The sequence below is a fragment of the Drosophila gunungcola genome, unplaced genomic scaffold, assembly GCF_025200985.1.
Source record: "Drosophila gunungcola strain Sukarami unplaced genomic scaffold, Dgunungcola_SK_2 000073F, whole genome shotgun sequence".
Classification (NCBI taxonomy): domain Eukaryota; kingdom Metazoa; phylum Arthropoda; class Insecta; order Diptera; family Drosophilidae; genus Drosophila; species Drosophila gunungcola.
This window is the reverse complement of record NW_026453236.1, coordinates 249,418-271,661: the sequence shown is the minus strand read 5'-3', so window position 1 is coordinate 271,661 and position 22,244 is coordinate 249,418. Positions and strand designations below refer to the sequence as shown.

At 34.4% G+C, this 22,244-nt stretch overlaps 1 protein-coding gene across 11 annotated transcripts in view; it reads left to right on the top strand.

The window, feature by feature from the left end:
• Positions 1 to 22,244, top strand: part of LOC128264548 (vacuolar protein sorting-associated protein 41 homolog) — a 186,399-nt gene that overhangs the window by 7,301 nt on the left and 156,854 nt on the right. Inside the window, exon 7 of one of the 11 annotated variants that reach the window (XM_053000087.1) lies at positions 8,717 to 8,839. The exons of the other annotated variants lie outside the window; for them this stretch is intronic. Coding sequence (XP_052856047.1) covers positions 8,717 to 8,801 — 85 coding nt within the window. The 3' untranslated portion in view covers positions 8,802 to 8,839. Of the gene's footprint in view, positions 1 to 8,716; positions 8,840 to 22,244 lie in introns of those variants that run through there. 11 annotated transcript variants of the gene reach the window in all.

Genomic DNA, 22,244 nt, shown 5'->3' with positions numbered 1-22,244 from the left:
AACGAGGCATTATCTGTGAGAACTAAAAATTCCTGACCTCCGATGTAAGGACGAAATTTCTTTATGTTTTTCAAAACTGCCAAACATTCTAATTCCGTAACGGATTAGTTTCATTGTGCTTTGGTTAACTTTGAGGACATAAATGCTATGGACATTTCTATACATTAATCATTTTCTTGTGAAAGGACACAACCAAGTCCGTACGAACTTGCGTCACACAGTAAGATAAATCATTGGTCGAAATTCGGAGTGGACAGGATTGGAGCGGAGGTTAATCGCTTTTTCAATTTGGTTGAAAGCCATAAGGGCATCCTCCGTCCGTACAATCGAGGATTTCTGCTTCTTTAACAACTCTGTCAAGGGAATGCTTGATTAGGATTAATTTTCTACAGAACGGCGGTACCATCCAGTTGAGCCGAGAAAGCGCCTTAACAGCTTAACCATCTTGTTGCGAACTAAACTGGCTATAGTGCCTTCCGATTCGTACATTTCATCGTGGATTACCTGACTTATGTTTCGTCGATGGTTAAATGGTGATTTTACTGGGAAACACTTAAGTTCACCATGAAAATGCTCATGTTTATGCACTTTTTCACTCAGCTCGTCAAGCTTACGAATTTTTAAATGCATCTGTTCATGTCTACGCGACGTTTTAGAATTGTCTATTAGAAGTTGTATTAATTCCGATTCTGTAATCATGGAAATTGATATGTGTGGCTTTATGAGGCAGACTCGTGACGGTTTTAAGAATTTTTTTGGAGTACTAAAGCAACTCACTGAAGGGTTCAACGCGGTAAGAGAACAATTTAGTGGTGAAAAAACTGCTAGGTGATTCACCTAAGTGTAAAAAAAACCGAGTCCATCAAAATGGGTGCTTATTTAATTTTAGTTGTCACTAGAGAAGTTGTAGAGCAGTCCGGTGGATCAACAGCTTTACAGTCAGCTGTTCCTAATGGTACTGCGTGCTCTGAAGTACTCCCTTCATCAAAAAATCGGAGTAAAAATGTTCAAAGTGTTTAAGGTGTTGGTGGTGGTTAAAATAAACTTTCAGTTGTTACCCATAGGAAACTATTATTATGTTGGAATTTATTCAAGAAATATACCCATTTCCAAACATTAAATTTAAATTTCCATACGCCCGCTGATATCCTCTTTCAAAATATATGTTCCTCCAGAAGCTTTTAATGTTTTTAATAATACAAGTTTTTGGCCTGATGATGAACTAATAATAAAAGAATTTGTTCCTAAAAGACGTAGAAATAATAATCGGCCTCCGATTTTAGAGTCTGTTCCAAAAAACTGAACACTTCTATATTTATAGCCTATCAAAGTGTAAGGGGACTTAATATGAAGTTCGCTGATTCCTTTGCCTTTAATGAACATATTTTAGTCTTCATAGAAACTTGGCTGAAGCCAGAGATTTCCAACTCTGAAGTTTATCCAAACAACTTTAACACTTATAAAACTGATCGCGTTTCTCGTAGAATAGTTAGGGTGCTTATTGCTGTTGACTCCAGTCATACATCGGAGATAATTCCGACTGTTTACCCCAATGAAACAGAATTTGTTAGTGTAAAAGTTTCCTTTGCCGGATCATGACTTTATTGATGGATTAGCTCTATCCGTAACTCTTTATATAGGCAATTGACAATTTCCCTGCCCTGCCCTGATACTTATTCCCATATAGTTTATCAAACTAAAACGAAATGCTTCCGTAAATGTGACTTTAATAAGCTAAACGAATACAACTGTACAAACTTATACAATTGCATGGATATGGCAAGAGCTACTGAATTATTATATAGCGCTTTAAACACGTTTTTATTGAATGCGTTCCTGTAAGTCTTCCTTCAAGACGTAAAAGACCACCGTGGTTTACGCGAGAGCTTTAAAGACTTAAAAACCTAAAAGCAAACACAAAAATTCAAAAGGACGGGCAAGCCATCTGATTATCGAAATATGGCGTTGGTCGGTCGTATTTTAATGTTCTTATCAGTACCCGAGTTTTTGCAAAAAGTCCGTTTTTTTTTTAGAAAATTAATAAATAAAGTATGGGGCCCTTTTTAATTTACATAAAGCTAATTTATGCCAACATTTCAAAAAATTTCACTAAATGTATTTTTTTTTGCATAATTTTAAAGATTCAATTTCAAATTGAATAAAATGAAAAGAGATGAATACTTAGCTGATCGAACTTATTGTGAGGTCATTGAAATTGACTTAAATGTCAAGTAAAAATGTTATTTAGCAGGATTTCTTACTTATTTTAAAATATCGACAAAAACTTAAAAAATTATGCTTTTTTTGTATTGGGATACTTCGCTTAAGAATTCCTTTCGGGTACCGTCTGGAAATATTTTTTGATCAATTAACTAACTATTAATCATTCTCCAATTTCGCGCGGCTTTGCTTTAGTTTTCGAGAATCGCGGTTATAATTATGAACTTTATTTGTTTTCATCATAAGGCTTTTTAAATATTTAAAAAAAAATATATTTTTTTAAACTTTTGATGATGAATATCCAAAGAAGAAACAAACCAAAAACAAGAAAAAAAGCAAACTTCGGCAAGCTGAAGTTTATATACCCTTGCAGCTTTTACTTGCGTATATCTTTAAAAACATTGAAGCTATGATGATTTGCAGCTTAATTATTCGATAGTTCCTATGGAAGCAATATGATATCGTTTTCCGATTTCAATAAAATTAAAAACGTAATTCTGAACTGTAAAATTATCAATAAATCAAAAAGAACTTTTAAACAAAATTACAGAAAAGAAAAGTTACATTAAAAAAATTTTTTTTATTATATGTCGCAGTTCTCAGAAGTATTTGAATTCGATGAACGCTAAAGTTATTTGGCGCTCAGATTTGTTATAAGCAGCTGGTTCCTGGAAAGACATTGGTTCCTGGTAAAACATGGATTCTAGGAATTCCTGCTCTACTCGTAGCGCGACGGCATTGCCAGATCTCTTATAGAGTGGCGTAGTCGTCGAGTGAGGGCCGGTCGCCCAAGAGAGAGAGAGAACCGGAGAGCAAGAAGTTGCAAGAAGATGAGCTCTGGTATTTGAAGGGTAGTCAGTTTCAATTTGGCTCTTGGCGCGATTTGGACTTACTGCGCAATCGAAATGGCAGATCATGAAAATACTCCTTCTCCGTTATATATATATTTGTTTCTATGGGAGCTATAAGATATAGTCGTCCGATTTTGATGAAATTTAAAACGTAATTCTGAAATATTTAACCATTACTGTATGTGGAGAAACTTAAAGAAAAAATTAAGAAACAGCAAAGTTATAATTTGTTTTAATTTATTTTTCCGACTGTTCCTATGGGAGCTATATGATATAGTCGTCCGATTTCGATAAAATTTAAACCGTAATTCTAAAATATTTAACCATTACTATATGTCGAAAAACTTGTTTTATTTTTTTCCGATTGTTTCTATGGGAGCTATATGCTATAGTCGTCCGATCTGGCTCGTTCCGACTTATATACTACCTGCAATAGAAAAACAACTTTTCATGCAGATAGCTTTAAAACTGAGAGACTAGTTTGCGTAGAAACGGACGGACAGACGGACGGACAGAGGGACATGTCTAGATCGACTCTCCTAGTGATGCTGACCAAGAATATATATATATATAATGTGTCCGAAATGTCTACTTCACTGCGTTGCAATCTTCTGACTGAAATTATAATATCCTCTGCAAGAGTATTAAAAAGAAATTTTTGTTGGGACGATTATTTTACTAATATTGGCAGCTAGGGCACCAAAAGATGGCATTTTTAAAAGTTGATAAGTCTTAAACCACTTAATATTTTTTAATGGTTTATCCTAAACTTAAGTTATGTTAAAATTAATTGAATCCGTTTCCTACTTTTTTCTATTTACCGATTTTGGATTAGATTAACTATATCTTTTGAAAATGTTTAAAATTGTATTATTAGTTGTTTAAAAAGATCTATCTTTTAAGAAGATAATCTGCTTTATTTCAGATCCTAGCTGTATAGGGTAAGAAATGCCAGATTTTTGGCCAACAAAATTAGATTTCTGGCCCAGTGTGCGGTGTAAAGCCGAATTTTCAAATGATCTGAAGCAATTTTAGAAGTTTGCAAGTGTCAAGCAAAAGGACTCCACCTTCACCAGTACTCAATTGAGTTGTTTACTGATTCTGCAATTGCTGATTTATTTGCCAAGTTCTTGCAAACCCAAAAATTGAGTTTACCCTTACAATTTGAACAGGTCAAATTGAATTTTTTCACTGCTAATAACATAAAGTTCTCTTCTAAGAGATTTGGAGACCACAACACCAACATACTCTCTAGGGCCGGACGGGCTTCCTGGGTACGTGCTTAAGTTTTGTGCCTCAACTATTTGTAAACCGATTCTTAAACTTTTTCAATTGTCTACCTCAACATCAGTTTTTCCAACTATCTGGAAAGATTTTTTTAGTATTCCACTCCAAAAAAAATGGAGGAAAGTCGGATGTCTAAAATAATAATTTCTAAATACAATACAATGCATTTGAGCGCTTTATTACTTCTCAACTGCAACATTGGTGTTCCTCGCTAATATAACCTTATCAACATGGTTTTCTTAAGCGAAGGTCAACTACCACGAACCTACTTGTATTTTGTATTTGTATTTATTATAAAATTTCATCCTAACGCTACAAGTTTGGAACTTATAAGTTAATGCGCAAGTCACTACGAGTTTGCAAATATTTAATTGATTTAATTAATTTTAATTAATTTAATTAATTAAAACTAATTTTCATAAAAACTAACCTAAGCCGCCTTCTATTTTACTTTAATTTACGTAATAGTGTTTTTAAGGTGTGTGAATAATTTTATCTTGAATTGCGTGGCACTGCTAATATTTTTAAGATGGTTTGGGAGCTGATTCCATGATCGAATAGCATTAATTAAAAATTGTCTTTCGGATGTCAATGATCTAGGTCTTATGCAAGTAAGATTGTTTGCTCTTCTAGAGGATGTAAATTGAAGTTTTTCGAAAAGATACAAAGGTTCTTTTTGGAAAATAATTTTTTGCAGAAAAATTAAGTTCCGCATCTTTATCCATTCATTTAGCGAGATATCGAATATTTTCAGCGAAAATTCGGATACGTGATCTGTATGTGGTTGGTTGAATATATACCTGGCTATGCAATTAAATAGAACTTTAATTTTGTTCTTACTGGTAGTGTCACAGTTTGAAAAAACTTCTACTCCATAAAATAGCGCTGGAACAATGCAGGTTTTAGCTATTAGTAAACGTATATGGGTGGGCAGGCAATTTTTAGTTACGGATAATGTCCTTATTATGCCATATGTTTTCCCTACAGACTTTTTAATATGATCATTCCAGGTAAGAGTTCTGTTGAATGTAAAACCTAAGTTTACAGCTGTATCAACGTACTCAAGTGGCGTGCTATTCATACTCAGTGGCTGCAAATTGTTAAAAATTATCTTTCTTTTACTTATGACAAGACATTTTGATTTTGATGGGTTGATCCCAAGTCCATTGTTGCCGGCCCACTCATTTACACGTTCAAGTTCTCTGTTACAAACATCTATACATTCATTTATTCTTTTTAAAGGACGACTCACATACATTTGGACATCATCAGCATACAAGTGAACATTACATTCAGATAACGCATTGGGAAGGTCATTAACATATAAGGTAAACAATAAGGGACCAAGCACAGACCCTTGGGGTACACCACGATTAACATTTTCATATGAGGACGAAACGCTAGACAGTACAACAGATTGACGACGATTTTGTAGGTACGAAGACACAAGTTTGACAGAAGTTTTAGAAAACATAAACATATTACGTAGTTTTGCACAAAGGACATTATGGTTTACTGTATCGAAGGCCTTACTATTGTCCAGTAAAACTAAGAGTGTAACATTGTTTTCGTCTATTTGTTCCCTTATGTCGTCTGCAATTTTTATAATAGCTGAGGTACAGCTTCTGTTTTTCCTAAAACCAGACTGATTATTAGTAAGCATTGCATTGTCGGACATAAATTTATTAATTTGATCAGTCATGAGATTCTCAAATACCTTTGATAGGTATGGTAAAATGGAGATGGGTCTGTACTCATTATTTGATTTAGGAATCGGAAATTTTTTTGCCGCTTTCCAACAGTCCGGATAAGTAGAATTTGTCAGTGCAGTATTAACGGTATAGGTTATGTATGGCAGGATTTTTGGCAGCAGAATTTTTATGAATTTAGGGTTTATGTTGTCAGACCCAGTGGCGTCACTCTTAATTCTTAGTATACTTTGTAGGACATCACACTGATTAACACACAACAACCTAAATCTGACAGTTTCAGATACAAATCGTGGGTTCAGATATCTATTTTCAGTGATTTCAGGTACTTTGCAGCTTAAGAACTTTTTATTAAGTTCATTTACATTAATGTCTTGTTCAAGTCTTGGTTTAACTTTGCATATTCCGAGGTTTTTAATTATTTTCCATGTCTGAGCAGTGGAAGATGCGTTGTTGAATTTATGGGAATAGAAATTTGCCTTGGCGGTGTCAGTAAGTTTGGTCACTTTTTTTCTCAATGACTTGAACACTGCGTAAGCTTGAGGTGTCCTGTACCTTCTCCACTTATTGTACGCCCCGTCACGCTGTAATATTGCGTCTTTGATGTTTCTTTGGAACCATGGTTTTTCAGAAAAACGAATAACTTTGCTACGAACAGGTACGACACAGTTATATAAATAGCAAATATTGTTTTGTAAAAGGTTAACTTGTTCGTCTACTTCGGAAAGGGAATATATGTCATTCCAATTGCACAAATTAAAGGGGGAGTCCAAAAGGTCATAGTTGATATTTCTAAAGTCCCTAAAAACTATTGGATGGTCAAGGTATTGTAGGTCAAGTGCGTAAGTCAAGTATATGAGGTCATGTTTTGAGAACTTTGGGACAATAAGTTGGTCATATGTAGCTACTTTGTCTGTATTAGACACAAAAAATAAGTCTAAAAGCGAGTTGCGGGTTTTGGTAAAATGCGTAGGGGACACAAAGTTAACCAACTTCATCCCCATCGATTTCATGTCCTCTGCAAGGTGGGAATCCCTTAAAATATCGCTATTAAAATCGCCTGTTATAATGACGTCTGAATAATTAATTGACACGTCAGGAATGATGTTTAAAAATTGTAGGGGACACAAAGTTAACCAACTTCATCCCCAGCGATTTCATGTCCTCTGCAAGGTGGGAATCCCTTAAAATATCGCTATTAAAATCGCCTGTTATAATGACGTCTGATTAATTAATTGACACGTCAGGAATGATGTTTAAAAATTGTTCATAGTCAATACGGCAGTTAGGTCGGTATACACACCCAATTAGTAGCTTATCAGCATATCTTTGGCATCTAATTTCTATAAATAAGTATTCAATTGCACTACTGGTTGAGTGTTTACATATAAACGTGGAACATAACTTTTTACTAACATATATTGCAACCCCACCCCCATGACTATCACGATCAGAGCGATGCAAATTATAACCATCACATTCAACTAAAACATCACATAAATTAGGAACAAACCAAGTTTCAGAAACACATATAACATCTACACTCGAATTGATAAAGAGGTATCTAAATTCTTCAATTTTTCGTGTGAGGCTTTGAGCATTTATATGACACACATTAAGACCAGCTCTCTTCTCTCCGAGAACCCTTAACATCGCATGGCTATTTGATCGATTTGGATTTATGTTTATGTTATTGTTGTTGCTGTCACCCATTTTAAATTATTTAATTGTAATATTAGCTGCGCTCGCAGTCTATAAATATTTATGACATAAAGACACACCACACCAAGAAACAAAATAAAATTAAATTAATGCGACTGATACTAATCCTAAATATATATAAAAAACTACTGATAATTTGACAACAATGGAATATAAATATAAGCGCCTCTTAGGTGCGAAATGAATTATCATTTAATGTCCCAGAACTAGCAGCTTCCAGCGCAGCTAATTCCTCGGGGGTGCAAATCTCCATTTGAGCCAGTTCGCCCAGGCTTTGCACGCAAATGGCCTCCCCTCCCTCTCTCTCCTTTACGAAGATATCTCCACGGCGAGAGAAAACAGCTGATAGCTGTTCAGCCTCTTGAGATGCATCGCCCGCTTGAAAATTTCATATTTTGTTTTGGTCAGCTGTTCGTTTATATATATAAACGCTGGCGAGTCTAGGCCGATGAGCTTTAAGCTCAATTGCGTTTTGTTTTCTTTTCGGTATGCCCCGATCGCACGCAGCAGTGTCGCCTTATCGTGCACGTGTTCCATTTTAATAATTATAATTGGATCCACTACTGTACGGGTCGATTTTCGCGGTCGCGTTCGAAAAATCGTACGTACCTTAGGCGGCGGGGTCAGTTTGAGAGAGAAGCACAGTGCGTGAAAAAGTGCTTTCACATTTTCCCCCTGGACTTGTGGGACCCCATGCCAACGCAAGTCACAGGCGACTTCAGACGCCGCCTGTGCGTTGCAGGAGGCCACCCACTTTGCCTCCAACTCGTCAACGCGCTGATCCTGGCAGTTTTTAGACAGTTTCGCCTCCAGCTCCTGGACCCGCTGCCTCAGCATCCCCATCTCTCTCACCTCGCTCTCCAATTGAGTGACTCTCAGTGTGAGTTTGTTGCAGTCAGCTGCTATTAACTTAAATTTTTTTTCCAGAGTGCCGGTTATACGTGCCTCGCCATCACGGATCTCCCCTGCAAGACTTTCCTTTAGCTCGGAAAATCTGAGGTCGATCGTGTGAAGCAGTTGAGCATCGGAGTCACGGGCTCCCTTCATATCGGAGTGAGTTTCCTTCCTAAGACGCTTTGCTGCTGAAGACATTATTGTGTTGGTGCCGAGAGGGTTGAGTGTTTTGATGTGTTGAGTGTTTTGATGTGCTGAGTGTTTTGTCTCTGTGCTCTTGTGTTTTGCTATGCACTGTTTCTTTATTTGATTGTTGTTGCACTTAATTGCGGATTTATTAAGAAGCGATTTACTGCTTAAAACCGATTTATTCCGGGCAACAAGAACTTTAACGTGTTGTACTCTTATTAATGATGCTGCCGTAAGCAGTTTTTAATTTTTTAAGCCGAGTTTAAGGTGTTTTTCGGTGTTTAAAGCGGAGCTTCACAAAAGTGCGTCTATTTCTCTCTCACGGTTGAATAATGAACTAACTTGAACTAACATCTATTGTAGTTAAAGGATAAAATGTAGACTGATATTATATATACCGATTTTAGTAATGCTTTTGATTCTGTTAAACATTATCTTCTATGTATTATTTAAATTTGACTTGGATTTTAACAAAATTGAAAGAAAGAACTCAGAGGGTTATTTTTCCAATACGATTAACGTAACTTCTGGAATGCCTCAGGATAGTCATGGTGTTCTTAGATTTGTTAAGCGATGGTCGATACAATTTGACGATCCTTTCAAAACTAAATTATTATTATTTAATTCTCTAGTTCGTCCTAATTTGGAATATTTCGCTCTCGTTTGTTGTCCCTAATATCAATTACACATTGATCGTATTAGTCGAAAAAAAAAAATTTTTTCCCCGCTGAGGTACAAACGAAAGGATGCCCTCTTACTCTAGTAGATTACTATTGCTTAATTTACTTACTCTTGTAAATCGTAGAATTATGCTTGTCACTATTTATATGCACGATCTTTTGTCAGAGGTAATATTTTCTTCATAGAATTGGTAAGCCGCTTAGCTTTTAATGTGCCTTTAAGACCAACCCGCAACTACTATCCTCTAAATTTGCTAGGATATACCTCAAATTTTGGCCTGCATGAACCCTTTCGAGTTCTTTGTAATAATTATATTAAAATTTATATAATCAAATTTGCATTTCAAACTCTTTCCCTGTCCTAAAAACAAAAATTTTAACATATTTGCATTACGGTTTTATTTTTTTTTTATAAATATGTTTTATGCTTTCCTAGCGAATTCGATAATTGCCCACTAAACTAAAAGGGCCCACGCGTAACAAGCTCGTGCTAGGTTTCATTGGGCCACTTGTTCGTAATGTTTATACTGCATCACCGTTCAACAATCTAAAATCATACTCGACTTGCACGCCGTTAAAATCCGGTATTGACTTAACCACGTGGAGTGGTTTGTCGCACGGAAATGCTTCTTTCTGTACTGCGACTCTTTAGTAGGCCTCAACCTGTGGGCGTTCTTCGCGAGTGTTTTGTAGCTGCCTGTTGACCGAGCTGATTTGAGCTTTTGTCTGTAAGGCGACTCTTTGCTAGGTCTCAACCTGTGTCCTTTTTTCGCGAATGTTTTGTAGCTGCCTGTTGACCAAGCTGATTTCAGCTTCAAAATTTTGTTTGGGACCGAGCTTTCTGTTGAGCAAAAGGTTTTGCAACCCTGGATAATGTTTTGCAAATCATTCGGGTTCATTATATCCTCTTCTTCTTCCTTAACTTGAAGTTCCTTAAAGTTCGAAAGAGTTCTTTATATATCTTTATAATTTCAGTCAGAAGGTTGCAATGCAGTGATGGACACAACCCGATCCTATGAAGTAAATATATTCTTGATAAGCATCACCAGGGGAGTCGATCTTCGTCCGTCCGTTTCTACGAAAACTATACTTCTCCTTACTTTAAAGTTCTTCTCTGAAATCAGTTACTCTGGAACCTATTATTATTGCATCATCTTTTTATTCATGTACACACCAATACTAACACACTCAAAGCATTCATAAAAGGACCTCATCCCGATCGTGTGAATATCTAAATCGGAACACAACATTTTCTGCCGACGATTGATAAAAAAATTAACATAATTTGTGCCACAAAATTTTTATTTTGTGTATTTTGTGTCGGTAGACTCATCACAGTGATCGAACGAAAAACTAAAAAACAATTCCTGACAGTCAAGTCAATTTTCAAACGTTTTTGGCTCAGCAACAAGGATTTGCGCAGCAGCTATTGCAACAACAACAGAGATGGATGGAGTCCATACTCACCCAAAACAGTGGAGTGAAAAATTTTAATAAGGATCATCAAAACGTAACTTCAACAACTAACTCAGCACTTTGACGCATACTCGGTACAAACCGAAAAGAAAAAAGCGTACTTGCAAGCGTGGGTAGGCACTCACACATTTGAGCTTGTGAAAAATCTGTTTGGTAGAAAAAACAACTGAAAAACTATCGGAGCACTTTAAGCAAAAGCTTCATATTGTAGCTGCTTGATATGAACTTTTCTAACGTCAGATACAATCAAACTCACACAATATGGGTCGCCGATCTACGTGGTAATTTTTATGGCAATCCGATGAATGTTCGCGATCCAATAGTTGTGCATACTCCACACAATTTGCAAAAGCAATTGCTGAAGTATACGAAACAACAAAAAGAACAGTGGAAGTGTTAAAGGATAAAGAAAAGAGATCTTTGGATATGAATGCAGTTTACACATACAAACCAAATCAAATCAAACACACTGGTATTGGAGGGAATAACGCAAAACTACTTTAAAATCATCCTCCGGCTGCGGTCGCACACACACTCGCGAAAATTACAAATTTCGCGACGCAATTTGCCACACATATGCAAAAGGGACACATTGCTATTGTTTGCTTAACCAAACAGTGTAAAGACAAAAAATGACACCGAACAAAATAGAAAACGAAACAAAAACACATAATCAATAGTAACGCAGACTCACTCTCACGTCTTCCTATAAGCTCAGTTGCCAATTTAAACAGGGAAGAGGCATGATGCAACATCGTGATATATCGACGATGCCCAAATAATGAAGGGAATAAAAAACTGCTTTAAAATCATGCTCCGGCTGCGGTCGGAAATTGCAAATTTCGCGATGCAATTTGCCACAAATATGCAAAAGGGACACATTGCTGTCGTTTGCTTATTTAAGCAGTGAAAAGACAAAAAAGGACACCGAACAAAATAAAAACCAAAACAGAATCAGTTCAAAATGGATTCAGGTGCAACAGTTTCAGTGCCGAATGTTTTTACATAAACTTAAAAAGTGTGATCGAGTTTTGCATGCATTCGGCAAACAACAAAACCCTTAGATTTGTTTAAGACATTTTACTCAAATGACTGATCTTTGTATAAAGTACAAGGAAGTATTCGAGCCAGCGGTACATTCGGTACAATAAAAAACTTTAAAACAAGCATTTACTAAAAATATGATTCGGTACCAAAGTTATACAAAAGCAGGCAAATTCCGTTTGCCCAATTGGAAAAGTTCAAGGAGGAAGCGCAGCGACTCACAAACACATGTAATTGAAAACAGATCGGCAACTAGTTATCGCCAATAACTCTAGCACCTAGCACTAGATTTCAAGCAAGGTGACAACTCCCAGTTGGACATCGAGCAATATCCATTGCCAACCCGTGAGTGTTTGTTACATAAAATTCGTCATTGCACACGTTTTTCCAAAATCGATATAACGGCAAAACTGCTTTAAAATCTTGCTCCGGCTGCGGTCGAACACACACTCCCGAAAATTGAAAATCTCGCGACGCAATTTGCCACAAATGTGCAAAAGGGACACATTGCTGTCGTTTGCTTATCCAAGCAGTGTAAAGACATAAAAGGACACCGAAGAAAATAAAAAACGAAACAAAAACACAGAATCAGTTCAAACCATATGCAATGTTTCAAGTTTAATCAAGTTTCAAGGAAACAAAACAGTGATTAAAGTGGAGCTCTTTAATACTAGTGTTTGCTTACAAATGGATTCAGGTGCATCAGTTTCAGGGCTGAATGTTAATACTTAAACTTGAAAAGTGTGATCGAACTTTGCATGCATGATCAACAATAATCTTCTAAGTCTCCACTCAGATGTCTAAGGCTTCGAAATAAAACTCTTAGCCTCCTTCACGACGGTCACCGGGGAATAGTTCGCAAGAAACAAATAGCACGTCAACATGTCTGGTGGCCAGGTATTGATGAAGATATCGCACAATTGACCAAGACCAGCCCCAGAAAAACAATTTCAGAGCTGGCCAAAGCTACAAGAGCCTGGGAAGGGATACACATAGATTTGGCAGGTCTTTTATTCGACTCCATGTGGGTAATATGTGTTAATGCTTATTCTCAGTTTCCGTTCGTAACCCAAATGACATCGACTACAATTGCAAGTACTATTATTGGTCACCGATAACGGACAGCAACTCACAACAGACTCCTTTAAGGATTTTTGCTTTCATCATGGAATCAATCGTTTGACTTCTGCTCCGTTTCACCCAGCATCAAATGGACTTGCTGAACGTTTTGTTCAAAATTTTAAATCTTCAGTCGGCAAAAACATAAAGGATCTTTATTATTATTATTCTTCGAAGATCCACAGATTTCAGCACGCGCCATATTAATCAGATTGAGAGTCCTATGACAAAAGTAGCAGCTCAAAAAACGAAAACTCTCCGTTTTGGTGGATGCCCGACTCCAGCAATCCAACAACAATTGTGTCAAACTCCGGATCTGAAGAAGAGCAATAACCCAATTCACCACAGCCTCTTCAACCCGCACCTGGTTTTAAAGAAGCACCAGCAGCATGCCAGCAAGTTGTTCTTCAAGCGCCACAGCCACGTCGCTCGGGTATCCCAATCCAGAGCAGTACTCGATCACGCCAAGAAGTCAACCGATACCAGCCCCCAGATTTCAGAATGCGTAAATCTACCAAAAAAATGTAAGTTTAGGGGAGAGATGTGATATGTATTGTAACTTCTTAGAATATCCCAGTTGGAAAAAACACGCTTCCAGGATATGTTCTTTTACGCTTCCTTTGCATGCGAAAAACGCATTCCAGATCCCTGAAAGCTCCCTTTCCTTTTTGTTCGAGACGGGACAAGAAGCAAGCCTTCTTTTAGAACCGATCTAAGAACGAATCTTAATACGTTCCATTAGAAGGTAGTTTCAACTTCGGAAACGCTCGGCTTCCCTTCCATTTATACTGTTAGAATGAACTCAGAAACGTTCCTCGGGAACCTTCCTGGATAGGTTCCAAAGCAAGCATTGCGTAACACATCTAAAGAATGAATATTGATCCCTTCCACAAGAATACATTTAGAATGATTCCAAAACATGCCTTCTAATAGTCTTACACAAGAAAGCAAATATTATCTTCCCAAAAAGCTTTTGGGAACCGTTTCTTTTTTCAATTCCAATTTTTATTCATTTTTTTTTATAAACGTTTGATTTAAAATTTAATGTAATTCATTTTAATTAATTTAATTACTCCGGGTCGTTTTTTTTCTTCTTCCGGGTCGTTTTTTTCTTCTCTCATCCTTTTTGCTATACTTTTAGCCTTGTAAGTTTTGTTCTTAGCCCTAGTGAAGGCCAGTCAAAGGTCTTTTATGTGGTCGGTGAAGCGGTAGCCGTCCCTCCTTTGTGACTCTGAAAATATAATAAGAAAATATAATATAAAATATAATAATGAGAAGGTAATTGTAAATTTTTAGAAATATGATTTTGTTTGTAAAACACTTACCGAATAATGTTTCATTTAAATGAATGTAGGACGCAAAACCTTCCCTGTCCCTAGTACTGCCATAGTTAAGCTCCATTATCAAACTTGGACTTAATATCCTACTGAAGACCTAGATTTTCCGAATTCAAAATTTTTAAAAGTGCATCATTCTAATAATTTTTCACGCAGATTCGGTTTATTTTCGCAATCAACAAATGCATTATTAAGATCCGCGTCATAGGTATCATATTCAAAAGAATAGCTTGATGCACTTTTATCTGATTCGGGTTCACATAAATTTGGGCATTCCTTTCCTAAATTATTTTCTGTATCAAAAGTAAGAGCTCTAGCAGCCCATTGATGAAGCTCTTCCTTTTGTTTTTTCGTTTAACGGTGAATATTTGACCCCGACATTCCCCTCATTTTGAATTATATTAGTTTTGTTTATTATGTAAAATATTTTTTTCAATTAAATTATTAATTTTTTTTATTTATGTTATGTCTAATAATTTAAATTTATGTTTATTTTTCTAAAATTTTTGTTCACTTAATTTGTGTCCTTAGGTCCCCCTAATAAAACACAATTTGTATGTAGATGTAAGTCCACCCTAGGTAAAAGTAAAAGGAATAAAGAAAAAAGAGAGGAAACAAATAAACGAAACGAGTTATGAAATATATATAAATTACATTTTGTTTTGAAATAGTTTTTCTTGAATTAAACGAAAATAATATTTAAAATTCATTAATTAAATTAACACAATTTATCGATATGTATTTTTTTTATAAAATTGCAGTGTACGCTCAAAAAAAATAATTCTTTTTATTTGTTTGATTTAACAGCCTCACACGATTTAAGGAACAATTCGTTTACATTTGTTTTGACCGTACACTGTTTTTAAGACTATTAAAAAGTGTTTATAAATTGAATATATTTTTGGCACAGGTGGACTTTACATGTTTTTTTATAGGTCCAGTTTTTTCGTTCACATTATTAGTATTTGTTATGACCGTACACTGTATATAACAGGTATACATCACATATTGTTTTAATAAATCCAGTGTTTGGTTCATGTTATTTTGTTAACAGTATTGAAACTCCTTTTTCTGTTTAGTTTGCTTATATCAACACTACACTTACTTGAAAATTAAAACCGCATTTGAAAATCAAAATGCAAGTGGCGAGAAATGCAAAAGAAACGAAAAAGACCGCGCGCTTTCTTGCATTTCCCTTTTGTTCTTGTCGTTTGTTCTGAAGAGTTCCGTTTTGTTCGGTTACTCCTTGTGATTACAGTGGCGGAGGAAAGTATAGCGCCGGCCAATGTAAAATAATAATTCAAAACAAAATCACGCTTTGAAAAGGAATAATGTAATCGTGTATATATTATAAGCTAAAATTAAAATATATATAAAAAACGGTTTCAAATTAATAATTTTTTAATAAAATATAAAATTTATAAAATATTATTATTAATAAAATTAAATATTAATATTTTTACAGAATTAATTTTAGGTAAAGTTTAACAAGTCGTATACCACCAACATAAAAATGCGTTCAGATATTGTTTTTAAAGATAAAAAGTGAATATATTTACGCCGCTGCTGTTCATTAAGAAAAATAGATTAAATTGGTTTCCTATTTTTTTGTCCATCCGAAAAAAGTCTTATTTTTGCGTTCTTTCGTAAGCGAGGATTTTGGTGAAAAACACGATCTCAAAAATATCGGACGATCGGCAGCGTTCGGGTTTCAGCTTTTTGTTTGCATTGCGAAAGAAGGCCTATTATGCATTATAGTAAAAGGGATGATTTCACAAAAACTCTTGAGAATGCATAAACAATGCTTTTTTATAGCTTCTTACATTCTTTTTCGCTTGCAAAGCATGCATGAAAGAAGCTTTTTTTTGGAATGCGTTCTCTAACTTTCGACTCGGATTGCATCATCATTACCTTAAAGTTCTTCTCTCAAATCAGTTCTATGCAACCTATGTTATCATTGCATCATCTTTTTATTCATGAACACACCAATACAAACACACTCAAAGCAATCATAAAAGGATGCCCACAGCGCAGAAAAAAGTTAGTTCAACATTTGAGCTCATCCCGACCTCAACCCTACCTATATTAAAAATTTTAGCTACAATTCACCAAGGCCAAAAACAATTTTGTTTGAATTAACACATCTAAAATAAGCAAAAAGATAACAGCTAAACCCCAAAACTCATAATTTATTTATCAACAGACAGTAACAATAAACAAGCACTTTAATAAGAGCACTAAAAATTGCAAGGGAACTTCACTTTAAAAATGCATACAAATTATTGGAGAACAAAAATCTTGACGCAGTAAAGTAGCAAACCCTATAAAATTAATTTTAGAAAGGATACACCTTTCTTTTATTATTGCTTTTCATAGCAACATTTATGCAGGGTCCTCTTTTAATAAAAAATCCAGACATTGATATTGTATTTAATAATTGCCTTTAAAATATATAAAAAACTGCTTCAAATTAATAATTTTCTAATATAATATAAAATATATAAAATATAATTATTAATAAAATTAAATATTAATATATTTTACATTACAAAGCGTTCAGATATTGTTTTTAAAGATAAAAAGAAAGAAAGCAAGCTTCGGCGTGCCGAAGTTCATATACCCTTGCAGCTATTTCAAAAACTAAATACTCTTGAAAACGTTAAAATTATGATTTACTTGCGTGTATGTTTAAAAACATTGAAGCTATGATGATTTTCAGCTTAATTATTCGATAGTTCCTATGCCAGCTATACGATTGTTCCTATGGGAGCTTAATGCTATAGTCGTCCGATTTTGATGAAATTTAAACCGTAATTCTGAAATATTTAACCAATACTATATTTCGAAGCACTAAAAAAAAAAAATTTTTTTTTATTTATTTTTATGGATGTTCCTATGGGAGCTATATGCTATAGTCGTCCGATTTCGATAAAATTTAAAATGTAATTCTGAAATATTTAACCAAGACTATATCTTGAAGCACTAAAAAAAAATTAAAAAACACCAAAGTTATAATTTTTTTTTATTTATTTTTATGATTGTTCCTATGGGAGCTATATGGTATAGTCGTCCGATTTTGATGAAATTTAAATCGTAATTCTAAAATATTTAACCATTACTATGTGTCGAAGAACTAAAAAAAAATTAAAAAATAGAGAAGTTATAATTTTTTAAAATTTATTTTCCCGATTGTTCCTATGCGAGCTATATGCTATAGTCGTTCGATCCGGCTCGTTCCGACTTATATACTACCTGCAATAGAAAGACAACTTTTGGGAAAGTTTCATGCAGATAGCTTTAAAACTGAGAGACTATTTTGTGTAGAATCGGACGGACAGACGGACAGACGGACGGACAGGCGGACATGGCTAGATCGACTCTCCTAGTGATGCTGATCAAGAATATATATACTTTATAGGGTTGGAGATGTCTCCTTCACTGCGTTGCAAACTTCTGACTGAAATTATAATACCCTCTGCAAGGGTATAAAAAGTGAATATATTTACGCCGCTGCTGTTCATTAAGAACAATAGATTAAATTGGTTTCCCATTTTCTTGTCCATTCCGAAACAAGACTTATTTTTGCGTTCTTTCGTAAGCGAGGTTTTCGGTGAAAAACACAATCTCAAAAATATCGGACGATCGGCAGCGTTCGGGTTTCAGCTTTTTGTTTACATTGCAAAAGAAGGCTTTTGTATGCATTATAGTAGAAGAATGCATAAGCAATGCTTCTTTATAGCTTCTTACATTCTTTTTCGCTTGCAAAGCATGCATTAAAGAAGCTTTTTTTTTGGAATGCGTTCTCTAACTTTCGACTCGGATTGCATCATCATTACCTTAAAGTTCTTCTCTCAAATCAGTTCTATGCAACCTATGTTATCATTGCATCATCTTTTTATTCATGAACACACCAATACAAACACACTCAAAGCAATTATAAAAGGATGCCCACAGCGTAGAAAAAAGTTAGTTCAACATTTTTGCTCATCCCGACCTCAACCCTATCTATATTAAAAATTTTAGCTACATTTCACCAATGCCAAAAACAATTTTGTTTGAATAAACAAATCTAAAATAAGCAAAAAGATAACAGCTAAACCCCAAAACTCATAGTTTATTTAACAACAGACAGTAACAATAAACAAGCACTTTAATAAGAGCACTAAAAATTGCAAGGGAACTTCACTTTAAAAATGCATACAAATTATTGGAGAACAAAAATCTTGACGCAGTAAAGTAGCAAACCCTATAAAATTAATTTTAGAAAGGATACACCTTTCTTTTATTATTGCTTTTCATAGCAACATTTATGCAGGGTCCTCTTTTAATAAAAAATCCAGACATTGATATTGTATTTAATAATTGCCTTTAAAATATATAAAAAACTGCTTCAAATTAATAATTTTCTAATATAATATAAAATATATAAAATATAATTATTAATAAAATTAAATATTAATATATTTTACATTACAAAGCGTTCAGATATTGTTTTTAAAGATAAAAAGAAAGAAAGCAAGCTTCGGAGTGCCGAAGTTCATATACCCTTGCAGCTATTTCAAAAACTAAATACTCTTGAAAACGTTAAAATTATGATTTACTTGCGTGTATGTTTAAAAACATTGAAGCTATGATGATTTTCAGCTTAATTATTCGATAGTTCCTATGCCAGCTATACGATTGTTCCTATGGGAGCTTAATGCTATAGTCGTCCGATTTTGATGAAATTTAAACCGTAATTCTGAAATATTTAACCAATACTATACTTCGAAGCACTAAAAAAAAAAATTTTTTTTTATTTATTTTTATGGATGTTCCTATGGGAGCTATATGCTATAGTCGTCCGATTTCGATAAAATTTAAAATGTAATTCTGAAATATTTAACCAAGACTATATCTTGAAGCACTAAAAAAAAATAAAAAACACCAAAGTTATAATTTTTTTTTATTTATTTTTATGATTGTTCCTATGGGAGCTATATGGTATAGTCGTCCGATTTTGATGAAATTTAAATCGTAATTCTAAAATATTTAACCATTACTATGTGTCGAAGAACTAAAAAAAAATTAAAAAATAGAGAAGTTATAATTTTTTAAAATTTATTTTCCCGATTGTTCCTATGCGAGCTATATGCTATAGTCGTTCGATCCGGCTCGTTCCGACTTATATACTACCTGCAATAAAAAGACAACTTTTGGGAAAGTTTCATGCAGATAGCTTTAAAACTGAGAGACTTGTTTGCGTAGAAACGGACGGACAGACGGACATGGCTCGATCGACTCTCCTAGTGATGCTGATCAAGAATATATATACTTTATAGGGTTGGAGACATCTCCTTCACTGCGTTGCAAACTTCTGACTCAAATTATAATACCCTCTGCAAGGGTATAAAAACCGTTGGAAATTGTGCCAAGTAAGGTACAAAATTAATGATTTGCCAAAGCTGTTACCTAAAATTCAGGTACCAAAATTTTTTGGAGATTCCAAAGATTGGGACCTGTTTTAAACTCATTCATTTAAGAGAGGACCTAAGTCCTTCCTTAAAATTTAATTACCTTAAGATCTCACATAAGGCAGAAACCAGAAATGTGGTTTCTCACTTATTGTTGGGATCTGGGGAAAATTATGAGGCCGCTTGGGAACTGTTAACCAAACGGTATGAAAATAAAAGGAACATTTTTTCAGATCAATTGAATAGACCTCTTGAGCTTCAAGATTTAGATGTTGACTCAGTTAGGCAACTAAGAATGTTTATTGACACACTTGTCCGGTGAGGTTGATATAGTTTTTGCACACATAATAATCGAAAAATTTAACATAGAAACTTAAAACTTAACTTTATTCAAACGTTATCCGACGTTATTAAATTTTTGAAGCAACGTTTATTTATTAGCTCAATTCAGGATGAGAAGCCTGTCCTACCAATTTTGGCATTTGCAAAGGCATAAGACACAACATTTTCCGTTGTCAGAAATTTAAGACTTTAAGTCCAATCGAAAGAATGGAAAAAGTTAAGTGAGTACAATTGTTTTAAAAAAAGAAGAAGCGAAATTACGTGTTCAATTTTCAAGAAAAAACATCATCGCATGCTTTACATAAATTATAATAAAATTAATGAAAAAGAAAAGGTTAATACCTGCATGATGTCGGACAAGCGTTGCTTGCTACAGCACGCGTTCAAATTAAATCCTCAAATAGAGGTTTAAAAACATTAAGAGCTTTGATTGACAACGGTTCAGAAAGCCTAATTATTTCGAAAAAATCGGCGCAGATTTTAAACATACCAAAAATTCGATCTTAAGCGAAGATCAGTGGGGTGTCTTTTAGGAAAGTGGATTACAAAGTAAAGCTTTCAATAAAAAGTAAAAATTACCAGAAAGATTTAAAAATGGAAGCACTAGTGCTTCCAAAGTTAATACGGAATCTTTCTGACAACACAGTTAATTTTTACAAATAAAGGTGGATGAATTATAATTTGGCTGACCCCGACTATAATACGCCGGGGAGTATAGATCTGATTATTGAACACAGATTTATGTGCTCACATTCTGCAAAGCAGAGTGGTTAAAATAAATGGTCTCCTCGGTTAAAAAACCGATTTCGGGTGGATTGTTTTGGGACCAGCTTGTTTTATTATTTTTTTTTATTTCTTCGTCAGGACCTACATTTGTAGGTGGTAAAAGAACAGGTACAGATTTAAAAAAGGTTTATATTTAACTAACGTCTAAGGGCTTAGTACAAGGAGATTCTCAGTACTTAGTCTATAATTTTGAAATAGATGCTTATCATATAATGGCGGAATCGACTCTTAATAAGTGTCAAAGGTAGCAATCCAACAAAAAAAACTTATGAAGGAAGTTGTGGAGGAGTACCAACGATAACAGCTGTGAGCCTACGCCTCCTTAAACAAGTTTATCTTAAATCTGTAAATATATCTGTAAATGAGAATAAGTCGCATTGGGTTAAGCTAAATAAAAAATTAGTTTGGTGTTCAAGGTTCAGAACAACACCAAGGGTCGAGTGCAATGCGGGACTAAAAATTAAAAAAAAAACAGAATTACCAGAGCAAGAAATTTTTGACCATTAGATTTGATTTCGCTGTTCGAACTGATAATGACATACTGGTTGCTCATCACAGTATTCAGCAAGAATATCAAGGGACACTGTACTTGTCATATATACGTGAGATAATAGAAATACCTCAAGTTGTTTTGAACCCGTTAGGTACTCCAATAATTAATCATACAACAGAGACTAAAAACTTATTAAATAAAATATATGACTTGAAAAAACATAAGGTAAAATCAATTAATTAAATTTTTATCATCATCTCACTGATCAAACATCGTTAATTTTGGCAATTGTAATTATAATAATTTTAGCGATTTTATAAGAAAAATAAATATACGAAAGCAATTACAAGCCATACATACTTACCGATATGCTTAATATTTAAACTTATAAATACTATTTAATAACTTGAATTATATTAAATTGTCATCGAACTTTGGCCGTTGCAATGGTGTTTAATCAAAATTAAATTTTTTGAAAAATAAAGATACAGTCCGTTATTGGAATTTGCAATGCCAACAAAATAAATATGTATATCATTTATGTAATTAATGTTCAATTCACCTAATCTTGCCGGCCCTTGGCAGAATGTTCCGAAGAACACAAACTTCAGAAATCTTGTACTCATTTACAGCTCCGATGAT